Here is a 23,667-nt window from a genome sequence, read left to right as displayed (position 1 = left end):
CCTAGCTCCAACAAGATCAAAACCCAGTTCATCAAACGCATCTAGAATCGACACCAATCTGTCCCCTCCTTTGTTGCTGTCACTTTAACCACAAACTGTTCTCCAATCTTCTCCACTTTCACCTCCTGATATGCTCCAATAAAGTGAACTATATAATTTTACTGTCAGCATGAGAACTATATAAACCACCTTTATTATATATGCTCAATAAAGTTAAGCAAACCACCTTTGGGATTTGTATATGCTCAATAAAGTGAAGTAGTCGTTTTTTTATAACCCTAAGGTTTTGGCACTCACTTTGTAGTTCATCCAACTTGGCTTTCAGCTTGTAAAAATGGAGAACAACACCTTTATTGAGAATCTTACAGTTTTGGGGTTTGTGGGAGTCTGCAGAAGGTGAAACTTTCTGCTAGATGCTGCTGTTCTTCTCATTAGCTCTAGTAACCGTATTTATTTTTGCCTTGTTCTTTCAACGTGCAGTGGCTTTTATAGGATGAAAGAAAGGGCGCGTCTTGGAATTCAATACTTTTTTGCTAATTGCTGTTATGTTGGAATGATTGTCAATATTTAATTAGAGAATGGGGGATATGAACAAGCTGCTGGAAAGTAGTTTTTGCAATGCAATGGTTAAGGCATGGTAAGAGGTTTCATTGATTAACAGTACTAATAATTAAGGGTGTTTCACATTTAAATCCTTTTCTCCACGTCTAATTATTATGCTGTTGGCCTATAGCTCAATGTTTTAAGGGTGCAAGGCACACTCTGTGCACTAGAATCCTCACATTTCCTGGGGAGTAGAGGCAGAGAACACTTGCCTTTGAGTGAGCCAGGGTGCAATATGTACAGGCCCGTGCTATCATACTCATATCTCTTTCTTTTTTTTTTTTTTTTTGAACTGAATACTGATATGTCTATTTTATGTATAGAACAAGCTTAAGATATAAGATTCTTATAACAAATTCTAAAGACTGGTCCATTTATATAGAAAACAAGCATAATTTTCTTTCTATTTTGTAGGCCAATAATCATGATTTCCTTAAGGTTTATACTTGTTGAATGAGCAAAACATTGAGAAGTACAGAATTTGATATAGCTCCTTATACTACCACTTCAACACATTATCCTAAAGCTCCTTCCTTTGGCCAAAAAAAGGCTCCTTCAAGATGTTCACTTGCTTTAAAAACATCCAATTGCCTTTTCATGCATATATGCAGTCAGTTTTTATTACCTAATTTCACAGCAAATCCAGGGTCGTGAAATATGATTTCTTTAATCCTTAGGATGACTAAGAAGTTATACAACTCAGAGTAAAAATGCCAAAAAAAAATTACCAAATTTCACATTGATTAAATATAAAAAGTAAGCAAAAAGAGATCTTGATACAACCATGTTAGCCAGCTTCACATGGTACTAAAAAACTGAGACTGGGTTTTTCTTATAACGACATCTCTTTCTATTGCACTCCCGTAGAGGAACCAGACCTCCGGCTCTTCCTTTCTTTTCCAACCCAAATTTCTAAAGCAAGCACTAGAAAAGTATATGTTGTGAAATTTTATGTTTCTTTGCACTAAAGAGTTGCTAAAGCTAAACTTATGGAAAAAGAACAGCCAAAGCAAGTTCAGTTGGTTTTCTTCTCATCTTCATTGGCAGTGGTAATATCTGTACTGCCAGGCGCCTGGTCATCCTCGCCACCGAAACCAAATTCGTTTATTCGTTTCTTATCCACGGGATATACCCACCTCTGGTACAGATAGATTAAAAATATAAGATCTGCAAAACAGACATGAGAATGAGAATTACACCTGATATCCATGGAATACACAATATACTGACAGAACATGTGTAATTCAGAATGATCTTTTAACTCGGATTATACTCGCACAGGATCAGCATTTGTGGCTATAGATACCCAATCTCTCTATGTACAATTAAATAAATTCAAAGCAAATAATAACTTCAAAGAGTAAAAGGAAGGTCAAGAAACACTGTAAGCTAGGCATAATCTTACACTTTGAGTATGTAAAAATATAATGGCTGATTAGACAAATGGTTATACCAGCACTTGTATCAAATACACATCCCAAGTTGATAAGTTGCAAGTTTCTGTTCTTTTCTTTTCTTTTCTTCTTTTTTTAAAGAAGGTTTACTGAGAGTTTTTTATAATTAATCTTCCCTTACAAAATCAAACAGATTATCAGATAATGAGTCATTCAGCCCTTTGTACTGTTAGGATCATAAATCCAACCAACATATTTGCTTGGTAAGGAGGAATGGGAGGAGGATAGAAACATCTTTATTGCAATGGTTACATTCATAACCACCTTCCTATTTCGTAGTAGCTTAACCATTGGTTAAAACCTTTTCCTCTCCTCTTTTGCATCCTCCATACCAAGCAAATCATGAGAATTGAAAGATACAAAACAAGAAAAATTATATCTTACCATCACGGAAGACAGAAAGTCGATGAAGTGTTGGCATTTTTATGACGAATGCAAAGAGATCATCAATGATGGTGTTGAGGAACTTGTAAGTCATCTGCCTCCAGGGTAAATGAGCCACAGACTTAAGCTTATAGTTTATGAAAAGTTGAGGGCACATCATAATAAAACCTGCCAAAAACATAGAAGAAAAGCAACATTATTGCAGTTTAAATATGCACAATTTAAAATTTTGCAGCATATAAAGAAGTAAACATAAAAATATTAATAAAGTTATAGATGAAAAAGAAAGTGATCATTCACTTAACAAGCATAGGTTGGGGTTCATTGACCATACAAATTTATGTACACATAAAGACAATCAAATTCATCATTATTTAGATGTCTCCTTACTCTTCCTGAATTGCAACTAATTAGCTTGGTCATAAGATAATTTTATATAATGATTAAACATCATGAAACAGTCGACCCAAGTTCACGAAGTAGAAGCCCCAATTCAATTAGTCATGTTAATCTTCAAGTGTTCATGCTCACCAAGTTATGAAGTATAAATTTTTTATCCTCTACCTAAAGCAGTACTTGGTTGCCTATCTGGAATTTTTGTTTCTCTCTTAGAAACTTGGGTGGAGAACATGGCTCTAGGCCTATCAAGAGCTTTTTCCTAAGCCTGACAAGACATGATTTATCATAGTTATTTTGCCAAACAAAACATCCTAGGTGTGTCTGAACTAATAACAATATTGATGTGTGAAATTGTCCGGGGTTCTTATTTTTCTTTTTTCTTTGATAAGAATAGGAGGCCTCATTAAAAAAACCCTTCATGATTAATGGAGCTCATAGGTAGCTCTTTAATCAGTGGAAGGAGGAAAAGAGTGCCTTAGAAGTATATTAGAATCTTGAAAAGTACATAGGAGTTACAACAACCTGCAAGTCCCCTAGAAGTAAAAATTTTTTTTTGATAGGAATAGGAGGTCTCATTAAAAACCTCCCTCATAGTTGGCTCTTGTGAAAGAGGCAACTAGCGGAAGGAGGAAAAGAGTACCTCATTATATTAAAAACCATGTTTACATAAGATTGCAGCTTACTAAATAAACTGTCCGAAATATAATACAAACCAAAACAACCATAAAGCTCAAACATCAACCAATACCCTCTTTTGTTAGCTTATCAGCCTCCCAATTGCATGACCTAGGAATCCATCTAACAATAATACCCCTAGGAGAAACTAAGGCCTCAATTTCCCCAACTAAAGTATTGAAAAAAGTAGGGGCAAAAAATGGCATCAAAATCCAGTCAACTGCTGTTTTACAATTTGTTTCAAGGATTAGTCTTCCCTTCAAAGCCCATTCGGAAGAAATGAATAGATCAATCCCTTGTTTAATAGCTTTCAGCTCAGCTAACATGGGAGGACCAGGTCCCACCGCAAAAGAAAAGGTATATAAAGTAGAACATTCTGAATCTTTCAAGACTCCTCCAATACCTCCCTACAGCCCATCACCTCTTACCGCTCCATCAACATTGAATTTAAAGAAATTCGAAGGAGACGGAGACCAGTTAAGAACCTTCTCCTTATTGTAGGATTTTATAGGCAAATTGTCTGCAAGCGATGGATCCCCTACTAGTAGGTCAACTTGAATATTAACATGAGGAAATTTCTCTAAAAACCATTTAGCCAACCTAAACCTGGAAATGAAGAATAGGGATGAATTATCTAATGTCCAGTTTTCAAAAACCACTGCATTCCTAGCTTTCCAAAGAGACTATAGAACAACACCTGGAATGAACTTCCAAATATTAGAACAGTCCCTTAGATAAGACCAAGAGCAAAGAAAGGAAGGAGGATCTTGGGGCATGACCGAAGAGATATCCCAAAACCTTAAAAATCTATACCACAACTTCTCTGCAACCGAGCATGAAAAAAACATATGACGAATTGATTCCTCATATTTGTGGCAAAAAGGGCACAGAACATCTTCAAGATTGACCCCTCTTTTCTTCAATTCCACTCTAACCGCCAATTTCTGATGAGTAAACTGCCATAGAAATGTTTCCACTCGAGGAGTTAATCCGGACCACACCCATTTCTTCCATTGAAAATGTCCTCCAGTTCTGCTTGAGATAGTCATTCTACAAGATTTTACCGAGAACAAACCATCCCCTTTCCCCGACCACCCCAGAAAATCATCCACTGATTCATTCGGTGTTATGTTGTCAATCAAAAGCATTAAGGAAAGCCACTGATCCATTCCCAATCACAAAGATTTCTCCTTAGCTGAATGTTCCAAACCCAACCATTAGCTACAAATCCACCAAATTCAACCAATTTTCCCCTTTTGTTAGTCGACAGAGCATAGATTCTAGGAAATTGAATCTTAAGAGTAGATCCATTAACCCAAATATCATTCCAAAAATCAATTGACCTACTATTCCCCACTTGGATCTTCGAATTGGATCTCAAACAATCCCCAATCTCGTCTTTTTTCTCATAGTTACTCCGAATACCTCTCCAAACCCATGAATCTTAAAGAGAAACAGCCTTGCCTATAGACAGAGACTCCATACTGACATTATGAATACAACAAATCAGTTTTTTCCATTGAGAGTCTTTGTCATTTGCATACTTCCAAACCCATTTCCCTAGCAAAACTCTATTAATCATACTCAAGTCCAATACTCCTAAGCCTCCTTCTTCCAATGGTTGACAAACCGTACTCCAATTCACTCAATGAACCCTCTTCTTGTCAGATTCTTCACCCCAAAGAAATCTTACCAATACTGAGTTAATTTTCTGATTGACCTTAAACGGAATTTTGAAAATAGAGAGGTAAAAAATAGGTAAGGAGGACAATACCGATTTTATCAACACCAATCTTCCAGCCAACGATAAAGAAGCAGCTTTCCAACCTGCTAATCTGATGAAAACTTTCTGTAAAACTGGTTCCCACAATAACTCTGAATTTTTCTTTGTTCCTATCGGAAGACCTAGATAAGTCATAGGAAAAGATCCCACCCCACAACCTGCTTCCAGTACTAAATCTTTTAATCTGTCCTCTGCTACATTAACACCAAACAATTTACTCTTGGATAGATTAAGATGAAGCCCTGAAATTAAACTGAATACCCTCAATACTCTCTTTAATTCAGAATTTGAGTTGAGGAATCTCTGCAAAATAAGATTAAGTCGTCTGCAAACTGCAGATGAGTCAACTTAAAAAGATTCTCTTCAATACCAATATTGAATCCTTCAAAAAGACCAAGGGTAGCAGCCTTACTCAACATTAAATTCAATAGCTCACCAACAATATTAAACAGAAGAGGAGATAGACTACAACCTTGTCTCAGCCCTTTGCCCATCTGAAATTCTTGAGTTGGGGAACCATTAATTAGGACTGAAATTGAAGCAAAAGAAATATAATAATCCATCCAAGAAATCCATTTGTCTCCAAAACCCATTATCTTCAATAACCTCAAAATAATTGGCCATTCCACTGAGTCAAAGGCTCTGCGAAAATCTACTTTAAAAACAACTCCTTTCCTACCTTTTTTCCTCCAGTAATCTATAGATTCATTTGCCATAAAAGCGCAATCAATGAGCTGCCTACCCGGAATAAAGGCGAACTGCAATGGGCTGATCAAAACTTTAATAACAGAAACCAATCTCCTCGATAAGATTCTAGAGATAATTTTGTACAAACTTCCAACAAGACTAATTGGTCTATAATCTTCAATAACTTCAGGGTTGAGTTTTTTAGGAATCAAAGTAATGAAAGCATGGTTGACCCCATGCTCCCAACTCATTCCTCTGTGAAAGTCATCCACAAACTTCATTAAATGATCCTTCAAAACAGGCCAGAATTTTTTAAAGAAACCCATCGTGAAGCCGTCTGGACCCGGGGCTTTGGAGTTGTCCGAGTGAAACACTGCTTCCCTAACTTCATGTTTTGAAAACCGTACCTCAAGTCCATTTTTCTGCTCCTCTGATAATGTCATGAAATTGAGATTAATGTCCTCTACCTCCAGCGTATTTTTAGAGCTGTAATTCTCCTTAAAATACTCAGACAAATTTTTTCAGCTTCTCCGGATCAGAAATTTCTTCATCAGCCTCTCTCAGGGCCAAAATTGAATTCATTCTATTTCTATTTAATGCTGTTAAATGGTAAAACTTTGTATTCCTATCCCCATCCTTGATCCACTTCAATCTTGATCTTTGTAACCAAATACTCTCTTCCCTCCTATGCAACATCCATAATTCATTCCTGGACAGAATCAACAAATCCCTCCTTGCAATTTGAATTCCAGATCATTAATCAAGTTTTCTAGTTGAGAATTTTTTTCAAAAATCCCCTTTTGAGTCGAAAAAGGCCTATCCCTGATCTTCTGCTTTGTTCCTCGAAGTAAAGAAAATAGACCCCATCGACCATTCGCCTTCGCCGTAGACAATGAATTTTCAATCAACTCAACAAATCTGTCTTCCTCTAACAAATAGTTGTATAATCGAAAAGGTTTTGGTCCCCAATTGTTGCATTCTTCTACTAACACCACAGGATTATGATCCGAAAGGGATTTTGGGAACATTTTTTGGATCATATTAGGAAATTGATTTAGGAAAGAACCACTGATAATAAACCGATCAAGCCTTTCCCAAGTAGGAGACTCTCTGTTGTTGCACCAAGTATATCTTCCTCCTACTAATGGTAAATCCATAAGATTAAAATGTTGAACAAAGGATCTAAACAAATCCATGGAATGCCAGTTTTGACCTACACCGCATTTCTCCTCTGTATCCAAATAAGAATTAAAATCCCCTCCTATGCAGACTGGCAGGTTTAAACACTGCACAAAACACATCAGCTCCCTAAAGAATTCCTCTTTATCCGCTTCTACTGCTGGACCATATACATTTATTAAAACACAATCAAAATTATACAGCTTGAACTTTCCTGATAATGCTATGAATCTGCTATGTTTATGTTCGGCATTGACCACAAAAACATTCTCATTTCACAAACTTATCAGACCTCCTGCGGAACCCTCAACTGGAAGAAAGACATGACCTTTCAATAGATTACCTCCTAACCTCCTCCATAAATTGCTTTTACAGACATTCAGTTTTGACTCCTGTAAGAATAGGATAAACGGCTTCTCTCTAGTAACAAGTCTGGCCACTGCTCTTATTTTTTCTCTTCTCCCAAGACCTCTAATATTCCATGTGATTAATTTTAACTTAGACATAAAATTGACAATCATAAACTCCACATCAAACCAAAGAAACCATCAGGGTCATTGAGAAGACCCCTTCAATTCCATCTTAAAAATCTCCTCCTCTAATAATTGCTGCCCCCCTTTAAAGGTGATCCCCAACATTTCACAGACCTCCCTAGTAGCAGCAACTTCAATCCTAGCTTTAACAGAAGATTGGGAAGACTGAGATACCTCCCTGACTTGCTCCACTGACTCCCTGACCTTACTTCTAAGAACCTTTCTATAGACTCTATCATAGAAGCTGATAGACACTTCAGTATCCGAGCAAACACTTCCCGATCGACGAGGTGCAATTCTCAACTTTCGCTTATTAGTAAGGCTTTTAGACCGAGGAATACACTGATCCTGCTGATTAATAGGAACTAGATGACTTTCCTTTGCTTTAAACTGATCATCTTTCTTGTGGCATGAAGTACTTCCCTCTTGAATCTCATTATTTCTATTCTTTATACTCGAACTTGAGAAGATTTCCTCATTAGAGTTACATAAATTATCATTCATAACCTTCTCCATCTGCTTACCACCTTCCGATTTATCAACTGTACATTTAAACCCCTCTACATCATTATCAATCTGCAAACTAATAATGTGGTCCCCCTCCAGGCTTTTTGAACCAATGTAGTTATGCTTTCTTATTACATCTCCCTGTTCACATGGATTCACTTCCTTCTCCCCTTGAAAATTGACTTTCGCCCCCCTATCCTCCCCCTCATCAGCAGCACTCAAGTGAATTGCAGGACTGGCATTGGGCTGTAAGACAAACTTGTCCCCAACCCATTTAAAATTAAATGCAGGCCCACTGGGAACCCATTTTTTATTTCGAAATAATGCAGCCTCATTTTCCTCAGATTGCACTGAGTCTACCGGATCAATTGTATCTCTCAATCCCAAGCCCACGTGATTGTCGTTCTGACTTGTCTTAATTTCCAAGAAACCTGACAGCCCACAATCAGAATTATCTGCTGTTGACTTACTCGATTGGACATGTCCCCCACTGACTCCATTCACTCCACTGTTCTGCCCACAATTCAGCCAAGAAATGACTTTAAGCCTAGCATCCTCTGCAGACTCATCCCTGTCTTCAGCCAGAGTAGGATGTCTGCCAGATCCCTCCTCAGACACGACATAACCACTGTTCCTTTTTTTGAAAATTTCTCCATCTTCTTCCTTCCCGCTTCTTCCTCTGGATTAATCAAAACAGATCCCAGTGTGATCGTAACTTTGAACGATCTACCATACGAACCAATTGTCACTTTATCAAGAACATCATAAGGACTTTCCACCCTAAGCAGAACTTTTGCCGTCGAGAGGTCCGATCTGCTCTCTGAATCTTTGTTAAAACATAGAAACTGACCCCACTTCCTTGTAAACTTTCTTAAGAATGCCTCATTCCAGCACAGTAAAGGCAATCCAAATAACTCAATCTGGCAAAGTGCCGAAGGAACTCCATCCTCGTTCAAAACTGGGGCTAACCAATCAAAGCATAAGAACAACTTTTCCTTTTTATTCATCCATACCTGTGAGGCCTCCTCCACCGAGTTGAAAGTAATTATGCATGCATTCCATGCATAACCCCATCTAACAACTTGAACTTCCATGCCTTCTAACTCCAGAGCGTCCTTCACCGAGTTATGTTCAAAAGAAGACTTCATTATCCCTGATAATGAACGTTTAACCCATTCTGAATTATCTGATGGAATATGCATGTCCCAAACATTTCTCACAGTTGGAACACTTTGATTGTTACCCGGCAAGTTTGCCCCTGATACTGTTTTCCTTCTCAAATCATAATTAGAGTTCACCACATCCTTATACGATCTGTCATCTCTCAAGCTTCTCAACGATACAGCTCTCCTCCCCGATCCTGATGCATCCTTAATCTCAGACCTGATCTCCAACATTCTCTTCCCCTCCACAGCTTCCCTTCTCTTAACTTTTTGATACTTAGCGACCCCAACTGAGACTCTTCTTCCATCAAGCCACTTCCCATTCACGAACCGGATTGCCTTGTTTCTACTTTCCTCACGAGCATATTGGACGAAAGCAAAAGTAGAAGATTTATAATTTGGTTTTTCTAAAAAAACGAGGGATGAAAATCCTCAATATCTTACCATAAGGACTAAAATAATTCCTTAACACCCCTCTGGAAACACTTTTGTTAAGATTATCAATGAACACTGTCCATTCCTCATCAGCATCAATGGAAATTTTCGACTTTTCTCTCTCTCTCTCTCTCTCTCTACCTAACGCGCTCATTCCTCTCACTTTTAGAATAATCACGCAACCTAATCCAAAAGAGATGTCCCCCTTAGAAGTAAAAATAAAAAACAGCCTTGACCTACAATTCAAAAATCAACCTATACCAGCCTTAGCTAGGGCATCTGCCTCTAGGTTAGCTGTCCTATTGTCCAGGGTTCTTAAACCAGTTAGACAAACTAACGTGAAAATCCAAGAAACAATAAAGGACAAAATGGCTTACCAAACATGTAGACACAGCTTGTGAGTGAAGAGAGAATCCAAGAATACCAGCTCCTATGACGCTCATACATAAGGGAGTAAATAGAAAAGCATGCAACAAGGAGGAAGAGCACGTAGGACAAATACTTCATTGCTATATCATCATATTCCTTGGTTTTATTGCTTGCATATGAATCACGATCTCGGAATCTCAACATAGGTATCTTTCCAGATCTATCAACCTGAAGATGAAAAACAATTATTACAAATTTGATACTCTTGCAATAAATTAACTGAAATATAGCAGATGATATAACCAGATTGGAACTAGATGTTACACCATCAAGATTGATGATACTATAGGATCAATGCAAAACTTAATGAACGTTTACAGACCAACTATCAAAACATGACTAGAATAGAGGCTTTTAGATGTAATTCAAACAAATATTCAGATTGGCAAGCCAAGAAGAAAAGTAAGAAGAATTCTTGTTCTCTTGTATCTTTCCAGCAACAACTAAAGAGAAGAATGAAGCATCTAAACATGAATCAGGAATGGAAGATGGCATTTGTGCACTAATATGCCCTCAAAATACTTAAAGGAGATTGAAAATGATGGTTTCTGCATTCAGTTACACAGAATATAAAATTTATACTCAATATATTAGCAATCCTCAAAAAATGGCCTTTGAATACAAACACTTATTAGGGAAGAAAAACAGATAACCAAGAAAGAAGTATGATCATATACAAGACAAGGTTGCCTATATCCTCATGGAATCAGAAAACTTTAACACACAGACAGGGATCTCATTCAATATCAAACTTTCAGTACAGATGTATCTAAAAGCTGGTCTTTCGTTTTTCTTTTTCCTTCTTAGAGGAGTGCCCAAGATTTAAATGAGATATCCAGCAAAACAAGTGCTTGTATGAACTCATACCTCTATGTGCATTGCTTTCCCTATCTTCCAAAACTCAATGCAGCAACCAATTCCAGAACTTGCCAGTATCATCCATGAGGTCTCATTGTCAAGTAGATAAAGGAAAATAATGAGCTGACACAAAAAGCTAACCACGACAGATTTTGCAGACAGTCCCTCCATAGACTTATTTTTGTTCCAAAACTGGATATCTGCAAAGAAGAAAACCAACATGCTAAACCTAAGTTTCCAATAGAAAAAAACCCAACCACTTGAGGAACAAAACATTTTCAAGATAACAGAAATGTTTACCATTCTTGAAAGCCAAGAAGTCAAACACGGAATGAAGCAAAGAAACAACCATTGTGATCACTAGCAAGTATGGATTTCCTTCCAGGAAGACCCTCTACAAAATTTATTAAGTAAATAGTCAGCATTTGACTGATAAAAGAGAATAAAAGGATCCTTAACTTAATAGTAGCGGCAGCCAACCAAATGAAAAATAAAAAAATTAGCTCTTTCAACATATAGGGTTCACTATTTACAACTTTTTTTTTATTTCCTCATCAGCAGAAAAGTATAGAATGTTTTCAGGAGAGTAACAAGCAGCCTGAACCTTATGACAAACAAAATCCAATTAAATACATATGCAAAAAAAAAAAAAAGTTCTACCCTCATCATGGTTCTGTTAAGAAAATAATTGGTTGCTAATAGAAGACAGAATCAAGTGAAGAAGAATTCATTCTTGCTTCAAAGGATATCACTTAATTTGCTACTCCACTTCTTTTACGATCATATCTCTTTCAACTTGAGGGATTTCTTTGAAAGAAGCGACAAGAGTAGTTATGTCATTTTCTAATTCCGCATAAGCAACTAAGAGCCTCTCACTAGAATAGAAGAGCCTGCTAACATTAGGGACTTCAGTATGTTGCCTACCTTTGCCAGTGGACTGGTTTAGTTATAGAATGGGGCTCAAATCAATCTAAAACTGTTCATGACCGAGACCCAGAGTAAAAATTAAACATCCAGCTAGCACAAGTTATCAACCCCAAGTTAGAAGTGAAACCCAATCCATATGGATTACATTCACTGGCCGCTGGTGTGGCAACAAAGTTTCTTTTTAACTTCCATTTGCTTAACTTTTCTCTCTTTAAATAGGTTACAAAGTTACTGGAAAGCAAACAAACTGCAGACAAAGAACACAAGAGAACATTAAAAAAACTAAAATCCATAGGCTTTTTAAAAAGAATCCTATAAACAGAATTACAGCAATTACATTTCATATTGCCTATAAGTCATGGGATAGAACTTTGAGCAACATATATTTATCATAGGTCAGGTGCTCAACACAGAAAACTAGCCTAAAAACTGGGTGTCCATCCTTATATATGTGAACTCAGCCCAGCATATATACCATACGACCAAATCTTAAATCTTTTACCTTCGCATAATCTATAATGATTTGTAAAATGACTAAAGTTCCAAGGCAATGGAAGATAGAAAATACCTTCAGTTCATCAGCCTCGCCTTCAAGCATGCTTCCATAACTACGATGAATTTGGAATGATTGGTCAATCTGCAGGAATAGTTGCCACTTCATCATGCTTATGGGTCCAACCTCCAAATTAAGAAGGAATTCTGTCACTGTCTCATTGATTGCTATCAACTTATCTCTAAGTAACCAAAACTCGTTGAAGAAGATGGTAGGATAGTAATTTCCATTACTAGGATCGATATTTAAATCTGCAAATCTGAAGTCAAGAAACTCAAAGCAGGTATATTTGAAGCTCTAACACATTCAAATAGTAGTTTCCCATAGGTAACAGTTGGATCATCAAATATGGGCTCAATTCAACACACATACTATATCCAGAAAGATACAGAGATCTTTATCAGTAAGAAGGATATGGTTATATCAACAGTGATTTCTAACAAATTCAATTTATGGTAAAAATGTGATCCAATTAATAAACTAACAATTCAGGTTACAGTTATTAACATAGAACCTCGGTCTAAATGGAGAAAAAAAATCATATAGGCAAACCCAAATAAAAGGGGAATTAGCAAAAAGACTTGGTTGAGTTGGGATGACTTCAATTAATATTCAAGCATAGAGATGTTATTATAGCTAAGAACAATAAAAGTTTATATTCTAATCAATAGTTGAGAATGAAAAATTATAAAAAGAGTTTCCAAGTTTGATGCTTCTTAATCCTTTGATATTCCGTTGTATATTAACTCCAATAGAATTCTTATATATACTAATGAGTGATGAGAACGGCTAAGATAGTCCTCGGTACTTCTGATCTAATTCATGGTGAAAATTGCAGAGTTTTTCTTCACCAAATTACCATCTGGCTAACCTATAAGGAAAGTTGCTGAGCTAAACTAGAACCCTCTGCTCGCCGTAGATTAATAGAAACCTGTACTTCCATAACTTAGGACTATGTTGTACTTGTGACCAAATTCCTACCGCAAAAACTGGAGTCATTTAAAAGCAAAGCGTCCCAGAATCCAAATCATACCGTGTAAAATCTAAACAATTTCTTTTAGCTTTAATAAGACTATAAGAGTAAATCAGGAAAGCGAAAACTTATATAGGTCTTAAAAAATCATAATTGAGATGCAAGATGACAAAAAGGTTAGGAACGTAAGGATACAAGGAGCCACATTCGGTGGTACAGCATTATGACCATATCTGGGAAGATAAAAAAGCCCAAATGTTAGTTTATTTTTCAAAGAAGACGCAAAAATCTTGCTGGGAAATAGATAAACAGCAATCTAACTTTTTACAGCAAATTACAGAAACATGAAATTAAGCAGAAACTTACCGAGTAAAATCTTCAACAAAGTTAATTGTAATATTTGGTTTCCAATAAGAAATCCATTCAACAGGGCCATCACCTTTAGAATCAGCTTCAGCATCATCAGCCACCTGAATTAACATGATTCCACACTTAGATCATTATATTGTAACAAAATCCAGTGGAACTGGAGGGGCATAAAATATTGGAAAAGAGATATTATCATGAGAAACACTGAACGAAATTCAAACATACAAGCACCAAGTAAAATTAGATCTACCCTACTAGAACTCAAAATTGATTTTCTTAAAAAGTAACAACATGCTTCAACAGAATGAGCTAAAGTAGTAAAGAACAAACCATAGCTACAGGTTCAGACCCTTCAGCATCCTTGGGGTTCCCAAGCAGACTTTTCCTCTTATCTGATCTTGATTTGGGCAAATATGCCACCACGGCTGAAATCAATTAAAAGGGGGTTAATAGTTCACCATTAATCTCCAAAAAATAATGTAATGGAAGAGGGTAGACTTACGGTGAGTCCTCCCAAAGGCACCTTGAGGCTGGTATTCAGGGTCATTTGGATCTGGGGGGTAACCCGAGCGCGCGAAGAAAACGTGGGCATAGAGACTACCATTGTTTTTCAAGGCCTGAGAGATTTAAACATCAACTTCATCATGCGCTCTAACTCTTAACAGATAAATAATCAAATTATAAGCAAGTAAAAAGGAAAGACATGTTCCCAAACTCCTTACATCGGAAGGATGGTAATTTAAAGAAATAGTACGAGTGCTTTCAGAACCCCAAGTGGCGTAAGGAATATTAGTTTCATGCCAAACAAGAGAAGATTCGTTCCCAAAGTCATTGAACCTTTGGTGCTCAGAAAGATATAACCACATATCCTGGAAAAAAAAACACAAAAAAAACATCATACAACAATGAAAGAGAAAATTTAAGCTGGGTTTGGGCTAGTTTGTTGAATGAATCTTCATACCAGAGGCTCGCCCTTCTGGAAGAGATTGGAGATGAGGTGAGAGGGGTCAGCAGGCTTTTTCGGAGAGAAGAATTTGGAAGCAAAGTACCAGAACACGGCGATCCTTATGATTCCAGTAATGGACTGTCCGAATCCACCTTGTTGCTGCTGTCGCGGTTGCTGTCCTCCTCCTCCGCCACCTCCGCCCGCTTCTACTACTGCTGCTGGCGGCGACATGCTTTCTCTCTCTCTCGCTTTCTCTCTCTCTCAGATGGGGGTTTCGAGTTTCGATTACTTCAAAAATCGAACACGGAAAAAGAGAAAGAACCTTTCGGCTTTGATGGTGAAACTAAAGCAAAGATGCAAGGCGATATTTTTCCTTTATCTTACGAAGGTTAAATATATAGTTTGGTGTCTAAATTTAGTTTTAATATTCAATTTGGTATCTAAACTTTCATTTTACCAAATTTGGTACTTAAACTTGAATAAAATACTCAATTTGATTCTAATATTTGTAGACTTCTTAATTCGCAATGATACAAGAAGTTGATCTTTTCAGTTCAAGTAGGTACTTATGAATTTTAACTAATTTAAATTAAGAGGTCAAATTGAAGTACCAATTTAAAACGAAAAAGTCAAGTTCAAATACCTAATTAGACGTCTGAACAAATTAAATACTAAATTAAGGTTTAAAATTAAATTTAAGTACTCAATTAAACTAAAAAATAAATCTCGAAATAAAGTTTAAATACGAAAATATAATACGTATAAGGACTCCTTTGTAGAAACCAAAAATTTCCAATTCCCTTAGAAAATTTGAACTAAAGATGAGAAAGTGATAGAATTGGATTCTAATCCCCCAATTCCAAAGGATTCTATCCAACTAAACGCCACCTAAGTGAATTTAGTAGAAAATATAATAAATAAAATATAATAATAAATCAAACTTTATATAATAAAACTCAATTAATATATTAGAATTTACATAAACCTAAAAAAAATTAAATATTATTAATACCATATATATTAAAAAGTATTGTTTTTATTAGATTATTTTACATTACGGTTTGGGTAAAGCAAAGTATATATAAGACGTGTGTTTTTGTGATTGAAGTTATTTTATTTAAAAAATAATATAAAAAAACTTTGAAAGATAAGATATTCAGTTTTTAATTATTTCATAATTAAGTTAAATCTATAAAATAATATTTATTGTGTTAAATTTTTTAAATAATATTTAAATTTAAATTTTGATATTATAAATGAAATGAAATAATGTAAAAAAAAATTCACATAATAAATCTCTATATCTAATCCAAATTAATAAATATAATATTAATAATTATTTATAAAAGATGGACATAACATAAATATAATCGAAAGATCTCAGAAAAAAAATATATAGGTTAAGATATTTCATAAAAGTTGAGTTTGATGGATATTAATAAGAGAATAATTAGGTATGAACCAAGTTATTCAGTGATTAAAGGGATCGTTGTTATCTCTAGAGGTTTCAGGTTCGAGTACCCGAGACTGTAAGGGATCGTTGTTTTCTCAACATGTTATTTTCATCTCATTATAGAATTAAAATATATTATTTTTCTGGTCTTTCTTTCAAGTACCTAGGGTCTATGATACATAAAGATGGGGTGTAGATGATGACGTTACACACTGTATAAAGGCGGGATGACTAAAGTGGAGGGTCGCTACTGGAGTTTTGTGTGACAAGAAGGTGCCTCTAAAACTTAAGGGAAAAATTTATAGAATGGCAATAAGACCAGCGCTGTTGTATGGATCAGAATGTTGGGCAATCAAGAATGATCACGTAAGGAGGATAGAGGTCGCAGAAATGAGAATGCTTCGATGGACATGTGGTAGGACTCTGTGGGATATGACAACAAACTCTGCTATTAGGATGTCATTGGGGGTGGTGTCTGTTTCCGAAAAATTGAGGGAGGGAAGACTACGGTGATTTGGACATGTCCTTAGGCGACTACCGTCGGATGTGGTCAGGAGGGTAGAGTCAATTACAGTCGGCGGTGCCAGAAGGAGAGGACGACCAAGGCGGAAGTGGGAAGACTGCTTGAGATCTGATTTGATGGATTTAGCCCTTACCAAGGATATGACCTCTGATAGGAAACTATGAAGACTTAAGACTAGGGTAGTCGAGTAGTGTGGGTCACATCTATAGGGTGTATCATCTCTGTCTTCTTTTAATGCCTTTGTAGTAATTCCCATGACTTCTACTTTTTATACATTTCTGTTATTGGTATTTATGAAGGCTTAGAACTAGGCTTGCTATCGTTGACTTATGTGTATCATTCTCTTCATGTTTCATCTTTTAAATTTAGCCGGGTCTTACGTTTCTGTCTATATGCAGAGATTTTTTTTCGCATGAATTTATTTGCAGGGATTACTTCCCATTACAGACACACATATGATATTAATGACTGCATATGAATACTGTTCAACTATGTATTTATGTATTTATTTATATATGCATTGCATTTTATCTATATTTTAAATTTTCTGACTGCCGGAAGTCTTCCACGGAAGCTACTCTCAACCTGGCGTTGGAAGCAGCCTACTATCCTACCTCCCCCTTACCCCATTGCATATGGGAATTGGGTTTTGTTGTTGTAAATAAACATAGAAAAGGCGCTTTCAGTTTGTGTCATAAGACACTACCATGGAAAATCTATTCTATTTCAAGTACCCAACTGAAGTGTCACATTTACCAACAGACCCACATTTATTTACATTTTACCGAGTCCAAAGGCATCCCCCAGATTCATTGTCCTTCTCATAGTTATCCTCCCAATACCTCCATTACCCTTCCTCATCATTGCAGCAAACTCCCCATAGTCTATTTGTCCATCATGTTATTTACTTGCACATGAGAGCTTAATATGCAGTGAAGTTTAGAAAGAAAAAACAAAACTCACATTGTCTTGATCGATTTCTTTGATCATCTCATCGAGATGGACGTCGCTTACTCCAAACTCTTTGCAGGCTTGTTGAAGCTCGTCGATGGTTATGTATCCACTACCGTCTTTGTCGAAAAAAGAGAAGGTGCCCACCAGATTCTCTTCCCTCTCCAGTTTATTCAAGTGAACCGTGGCATCAAGGAATTAACTGTAATCAATTGACCCGTTGTTGTCGATATCCGCCTACGAAAACAACATCAATGCTTGTCCATTTAAAGAAACATCAAAGTCAGTCCTGCAAGAGGTGTACATAAAGATTGCGGTTATCGATGGAATTTCTTACTGCATCCATAAGATTTTGATCTCAGATTCCATAAGTTCAGAACAAAGTCACTTCAGGCCATCTTTTAATTCTTCAAATGTTATTGTTCCGCTGTTGTCGGTATCTATCATTTTAAATAACTCTTTCAGACCACCAATTTCTTCTTCTGAAAGCCTTTCTACTATAACCTAACATTGAGTAATATGAATGTTAGTAGAAAATTTGATCAAAGCTCATAATACCTGAAAGCCCTAAAACATTGTTCTTACAAAATTTACAAACAAATGCCGACATGAAATACCAGATGATACAAAAATGAACCTCACAAGTAACAGGATAACATAACGTCTCTATGGAGTATGATTTGATCGAGATCTAGACACAGTGGTTATGGATTATGTAACACGGAAAATAAAAGATTCGACCGATATTCTACTCTGGGCTGAAACTGACCAATCTAAGGCCATCTATATAGCACATCAAAACAAAAGGAGAAAAAACACTAGAACCATTATATATACAACATACAGTAGTTCAAGTATGCAAACAGAGAAGTGAAGCTAACAGGAGCTGGAAAAATGGTTCGAACACAAGAAATCTGCACATCATGTTGAACCTAACTAGTATTTTACAATGAATATTTTCCAAAATAACTTGAAAAAGGAAATGTTAAAAAGAAAAATAAAGAAGCTGGAGCAGTCCAAGAACTTATAATCTATGAAATTAAAAGGTATGCATTTACTTGCACGCAAAGCCATCTTCTTAAGTTTGTTCATTACAGAGAACTGTTTCAGGCGTGACAGTACTGCAAAATCAAGAGGTTTATCGGGCGCAATTGTGTCATCTACAATCCATGAGTGGCCTGGTTTAAATGGTTACAACCATAAGGGTGTGAGGAACATCAGATGGAAATTTCCTGACAAATCTTTTGTTATGTTGCGGACTAAATTCGGGAAAGCAGATTCAATTTTGGGTTTGTATATAAATGATGAGGATGAAGGCACACATTATGTAAATATTAGTTAAGATCCAATACACTTATGCATTTGAGATGCATAACAAGATGGATATAAATTACATACTTCATTCTGGTAAACCCAAATACACCATTAAGCAGAGATCTAACAAATGTATGAATTTAGATTAATCATGGAAGTCATGTTTTCATGAGTTCTATTATGCATTTTATATATAACTGATATCGAAATCTCTTCGGAATTCAAGTTTCCAAACACAGTCGTGGTTTTATTTGACAAATCCATTATCCCTTTTATGCAGCAAAGGAAACTTACATAAGACTTGATGAGCAGTTAGCCTACTCTTCGGATCACAGCCAAGCATTTTTTGTATGAGATCCTCTGCACTATCAGAAATAGCAGGCCAGGGTTCTGAATCAAAATCTATTTTCCCTTGTAGAATCTGCCTGAAAATCCCCATTTCAGTTTCTGAAAGGAATGCAAAAACATCAACAACTATGAGATTTGAAAGTGCAAGAAAGAATTTCTCCTCAAAACTCCAAAACCTTTTTCACACACTCAAAAATTTCTACCCTGCCCAAAATGGAGGCACCCCACTCAATAGTATATACAGAATAACACCAGCACTCCACACGTCTGCTTCAGGTCCATAATGCTTACATAAAACCTCTGGTGCAACATAGTATGGACTCCCAACAACATCAGAGAAAGATTCACCTAGAAAGATAGGGGGAAAACTGTTAGTTCTTGTAAAAGGGTGATTCAACCGAACATTAGAATAATGCATGCTTAAATAAGGTGAAGAAATACAATGCAGATCTTGAAAGTTTTTTCCTCCATAGCAAAACCGCTAGACAGCCATAGAATAATAAAAGAAGAGATCGCTGTTCAATCAAACACGATATGATAAAAGGATTTTCCTACAACATATTGTGCTGCTTATCATTGCAGTTGCAGGCACAAAAAATATTAGTAACAGCATATCAGAAACTTCTAGGGTATTTTTTAGTTCCGAAATGTCCCTGCAAAAGGCCATGCACCGTTAACCAACGTGCATATTCATAGGTATGTGCAAGCCATTCTTCCTTCCTTTTTCTCCCTTACAAACTCAAGTCATCATCAAGATCAAACTATTTAGGCCTAGCTATATAAATTAGCTTAAGCAGTACCTAAGTTCTTTGCATTCTAGTTAACAGGCCTTTCCTTTTCCTCCTCCCTTAAATTTTAATCCCAGTGGCCTTCCCATTGTATGAATATAAGGCTTTCTTACCCAGTCTACTCCCATCGCCCACAAGGCGGTCCATTTCCTCTGATTGGCAATCGAGTAACCACAAACATTAATGCTACTCAATCCTATCTCTCATTCTCTTCCCCTCCCTCACTAACAAAAGTATGGAATCTGTTATACCTCCGGAGATATCATCCAAAAATAATATCTCCGCCAACAATTCCTTCGGAGTCCCATACTCCATGGATGGCTATAGTGCCACGATTAGACCTCTGACAGTCCTACGTGATTTACTAGAGTCAAAACCTACTCCAACAGCTGTAACCATCTTGTTTAAGTCAATCTACAGATAGTCGTCACCATCACACAGAAATACTAGTCAACAACCGTTAGCTCTTCGGCTGCAACTCTTCTCTCAAACCAGAAGGGGTGAACCGTTAACAGTCGAAGAGACCAAATTATTCCCATTAACAGAAATACAGAATAATACATAAATAGGTGTACCAAATGATATTCCAGCTAATACTAAGGTCTGCAAAATCAAAGTGCTCATATCACTGAACATAACATAGGTGTGTAAGGTGTTTGACTATTTCATGACCAGGATTCCATGCCAAATCAAATGCAAACCCTAGTTTCCCAACAACTAAAAGCCGCAATATGGCACCAGTGAAAAGAAAAAACAATCAGAGGGTAAAAGGTTGAAGAGAATAAACCTGGCTTTTAGAAAACAGACAACCCAAAATCAGTGGCCTTTAGGGCAGCATCTTCCTTAATAGTATCAAACAAGTTCTCAGGCTTAAGATCTCATTGCATAACCCCATGAGAATGGCAAGCCTCAACAACTCCAACAATGGTTTTGATCAACTTAGCAGCCTCCCTCTCACTGTAATGACCTTTCTTCACTATCCTACAAAAAAGTTCACCGTCCTCACAAAGCTCCATCACCAAGTGCACGGATAACCAATCCTCGTAGGTGCCCCTGATCCTCATCACGTATGGGTTCTCGGACAGGTGGTGCATTATCTGAATTTCTCTCCAAACGTTGTCGTAGTCCTCCTGGCAAATCAGCTTACGCTTTGGGATTGACTTGCAGGCGTATCGTTGTCCTGTTGGCTTGTGGGTGCAGAGGTATGTAGTCCCAAACTACCCTTGCCCGAGTTTCTTCCCTAAGCTCTAATGCTCAGCTAAGCTCGGGGTCTGGTAAGGAAGAACCATAGTGGGTTTCTTCCCTGAGCTTGGTTTACACATATCCTTTTTTCCTGGTTTTCTTCTGTAAATTTCAAGTTTTTGAGTAAGAGAAAAGATTGATTTTTTTTTCATTTTCACAGCCAATATCACACCATGTTCAATCAATATTTACCATAATATGTTTGTAAAGTATAGATTGATGGGGTATATGAAGAACAGATCAAAGAGTAGACCCAGGACCTTGACGATGATAGAATAACAAGAAGCTTTACCCAACCGAGGGGGCAATTATTATTAAATAAAAGGACAAAGCTCAAAGTCGATAATTTTTCTAATAAATCACTGGTGATCGGTATATTTATCGATTTAATACCGGTCAGATTATATTTCTCGATCTAACACCGATCAGATTATATTTCTCGATCTAACACCCGTAGTAGTAAAGTGCGCTCCCTGAACCGCGTTATACGCTGATTTGGCGTCACATGGTATAGCGCAGCCTCTGTCCCGCGATATACTATGATCTGACGCCACGTGGGTATAGTGCGCCCCCTGATCCGCGCTATATCTGGGTATCTGACACGTGGGGTATAGCGCTGTGCAGGGGGCGCGCTATACCCCTAAATACCTAACCCTTCATGTCCTCATCCTCTCTATAAATACCCCCATCCTCAATCACTTTTATCACACCAAATTCTCTCGCATTCTCTAAATTTCTCTCAAATATTCTATCTTTTTAAGGTATATTTTATAATATTTTTACTATTATATATTTACTTTATTTAATATTTTACTAATATAATTCTTTTGTAGATATATAATGGAAGGCAGTCTACTTCGCTCGGATGAAAATCATATATCTCTACACTTTGCTGATATGGTAACATTTTAACGTTTTAATTTAATTTAAATTATTAGTAATATTTAGTTGATTTATTTAATACATGATTATTAGATTAAGAATTAAATATCTCGACACTTTGCTGATACGGTAACATTTTAACGTTTTAATTTAATTGAAATTATTAGTAATAATTAGTTGATTTATTTAATGCATGATTATTAGATTAAGAATTAAATATCTCGACACTTTGCTGATACGGTAACATTTTAACGTTTTAATTTAATTTAAATTATTAGTAATAATTAGTTGATTTATTTAATGCATGATTATTAGAGTAAAAATTAATTTTTGTAATTATTTACTTTTAGGATAAGGACCGTGTATTAGATCCTTTTATTAGGAATCTTAAGTTAGTGATACCCAGCCGTGTCTTGCCGTATTTAGTAGAGGCTGGATTCGATTACATAGGTAGATATCAGGGTCACTGTAAGATAGAGCCAGAACTGATTTCTGTCTTAGTAGAGCGGTGGAGGCCGGAGACCCACACATTCCATCTTCCGTGCGGAGAGTGCACGATCACGCTTGAGGATGTTTCTATGCACCTGGGGCTTCCGGTGGATGGAGATGTGATATCGGGGATAGCTTCCGGTTCTTGGACTACCGTTAAATTGGTTAGATGCCAATTTTCGGGAGTTGAGCACAGACGTCTCTAAGGATGAGGTTAAGATGTATGCACGGGCATGCATACTGCAGTTGATAGGAGGGTTGCTGATGCCGGACAAATCGCGCAACCTAGTTCACTGCATGTGGTTACGGCATCTTAGCGACTTTCGTCTCGTTGGATCATTCAGTTGGGGCTCGGCAGTTTTGGCTTTACTGTACAGGGAGATGTGTGAAGCCACTGACTACAGACGTAATGCTATCGGCGGATGTCTCCTGCTACTGCAGTCTCGGGCATGGTATCGATTGCCCTTTTTATGTCCTGTTGTGAAGAACCCATTCGTATTTCCACTACTTCTAAGGTAATTATAAAACTGATTTTGTATATTAATAATTTTATACAGCGTATAACAAATTTTTTTCCTTGAATAGGTGGTCTACTGATAGGAAAAATCATCAGGAGCTACCTGATGATTTAGAAAAAATTAGGGTGCTAATCGATTAGAAGGTTGCACACAGGTATGAATTTTAATGTTTAAAAATCGATTTTAGATTATAGTTATATAATTAGATTATTATTTTGATAAAAATTATATATTATTTGTTTTAGTTTGAATGGGTGACATATTCTACTGATGATGTGAGGGCGGAGATCCCAACTGAGTTG

At 36.6% G+C, this 23,667-nt stretch overlaps 1 protein-coding gene and 1 pseudogene across 1 annotated transcript; both read right to left on the bottom strand.

Moving 5' to 3' along the window:
- Window positions 1–1,315: 1,315 nt before the first annotated feature.
- On the bottom strand, window positions 1,316–15,165 carry LOC120184533 (CLPTM1-like membrane protein cnrB). Its single transcript, XM_039188967.1, has 12 exons — window positions 14,873–15,165; window positions 14,634–14,780; window positions 14,414–14,528; window positions 14,242–14,336; window positions 13,909–14,012; window positions 13,738–13,775; window positions 12,585–12,820; window positions 11,390–11,483; window positions 11,099–11,289; window positions 10,180–10,399; window positions 2,442–2,609; window positions 1,316–1,770 (listed from the first exon to the last, which is right to left on the bottom strand). Exons 1-12 carry the CDS (start codon window positions 15,086–15,088, stop codon window positions 1,619–1,621), a joined length of 1,776 nt encoding a protein of 591 aa, XP_039044898.1. The 5' UTR covers window positions 15,089–15,165; the 3' UTR covers window positions 1,316–1,618.
- Window positions 15,166–17,607: 2,442 nt separating this feature from the next.
- LOC120184520 lies at window positions 17,608–21,645 on the bottom strand (annotated as a pseudogene).
- Between the last annotated feature and the right edge of the window lie 2,022 nt (window positions 21,646–23,667).

This window comes from Hibiscus syriacus, unplaced genomic scaffold (assembly GCF_006381635.1).
Source record: "Hibiscus syriacus cultivar Baekdansim isolate YM2019G1 unplaced genomic scaffold, ASM638163v2 tig00112921_pilon, whole genome shotgun sequence".
NCBI lineage: Eukaryota > Viridiplantae > Streptophyta > Magnoliopsida > Malvales > Malvaceae > Hibiscus > Hibiscus syriacus.
The sequence above is the reverse complement of the archived record's forward strand: the minus strand, read 5'-3'. Positions and strand labels throughout refer to the sequence as shown.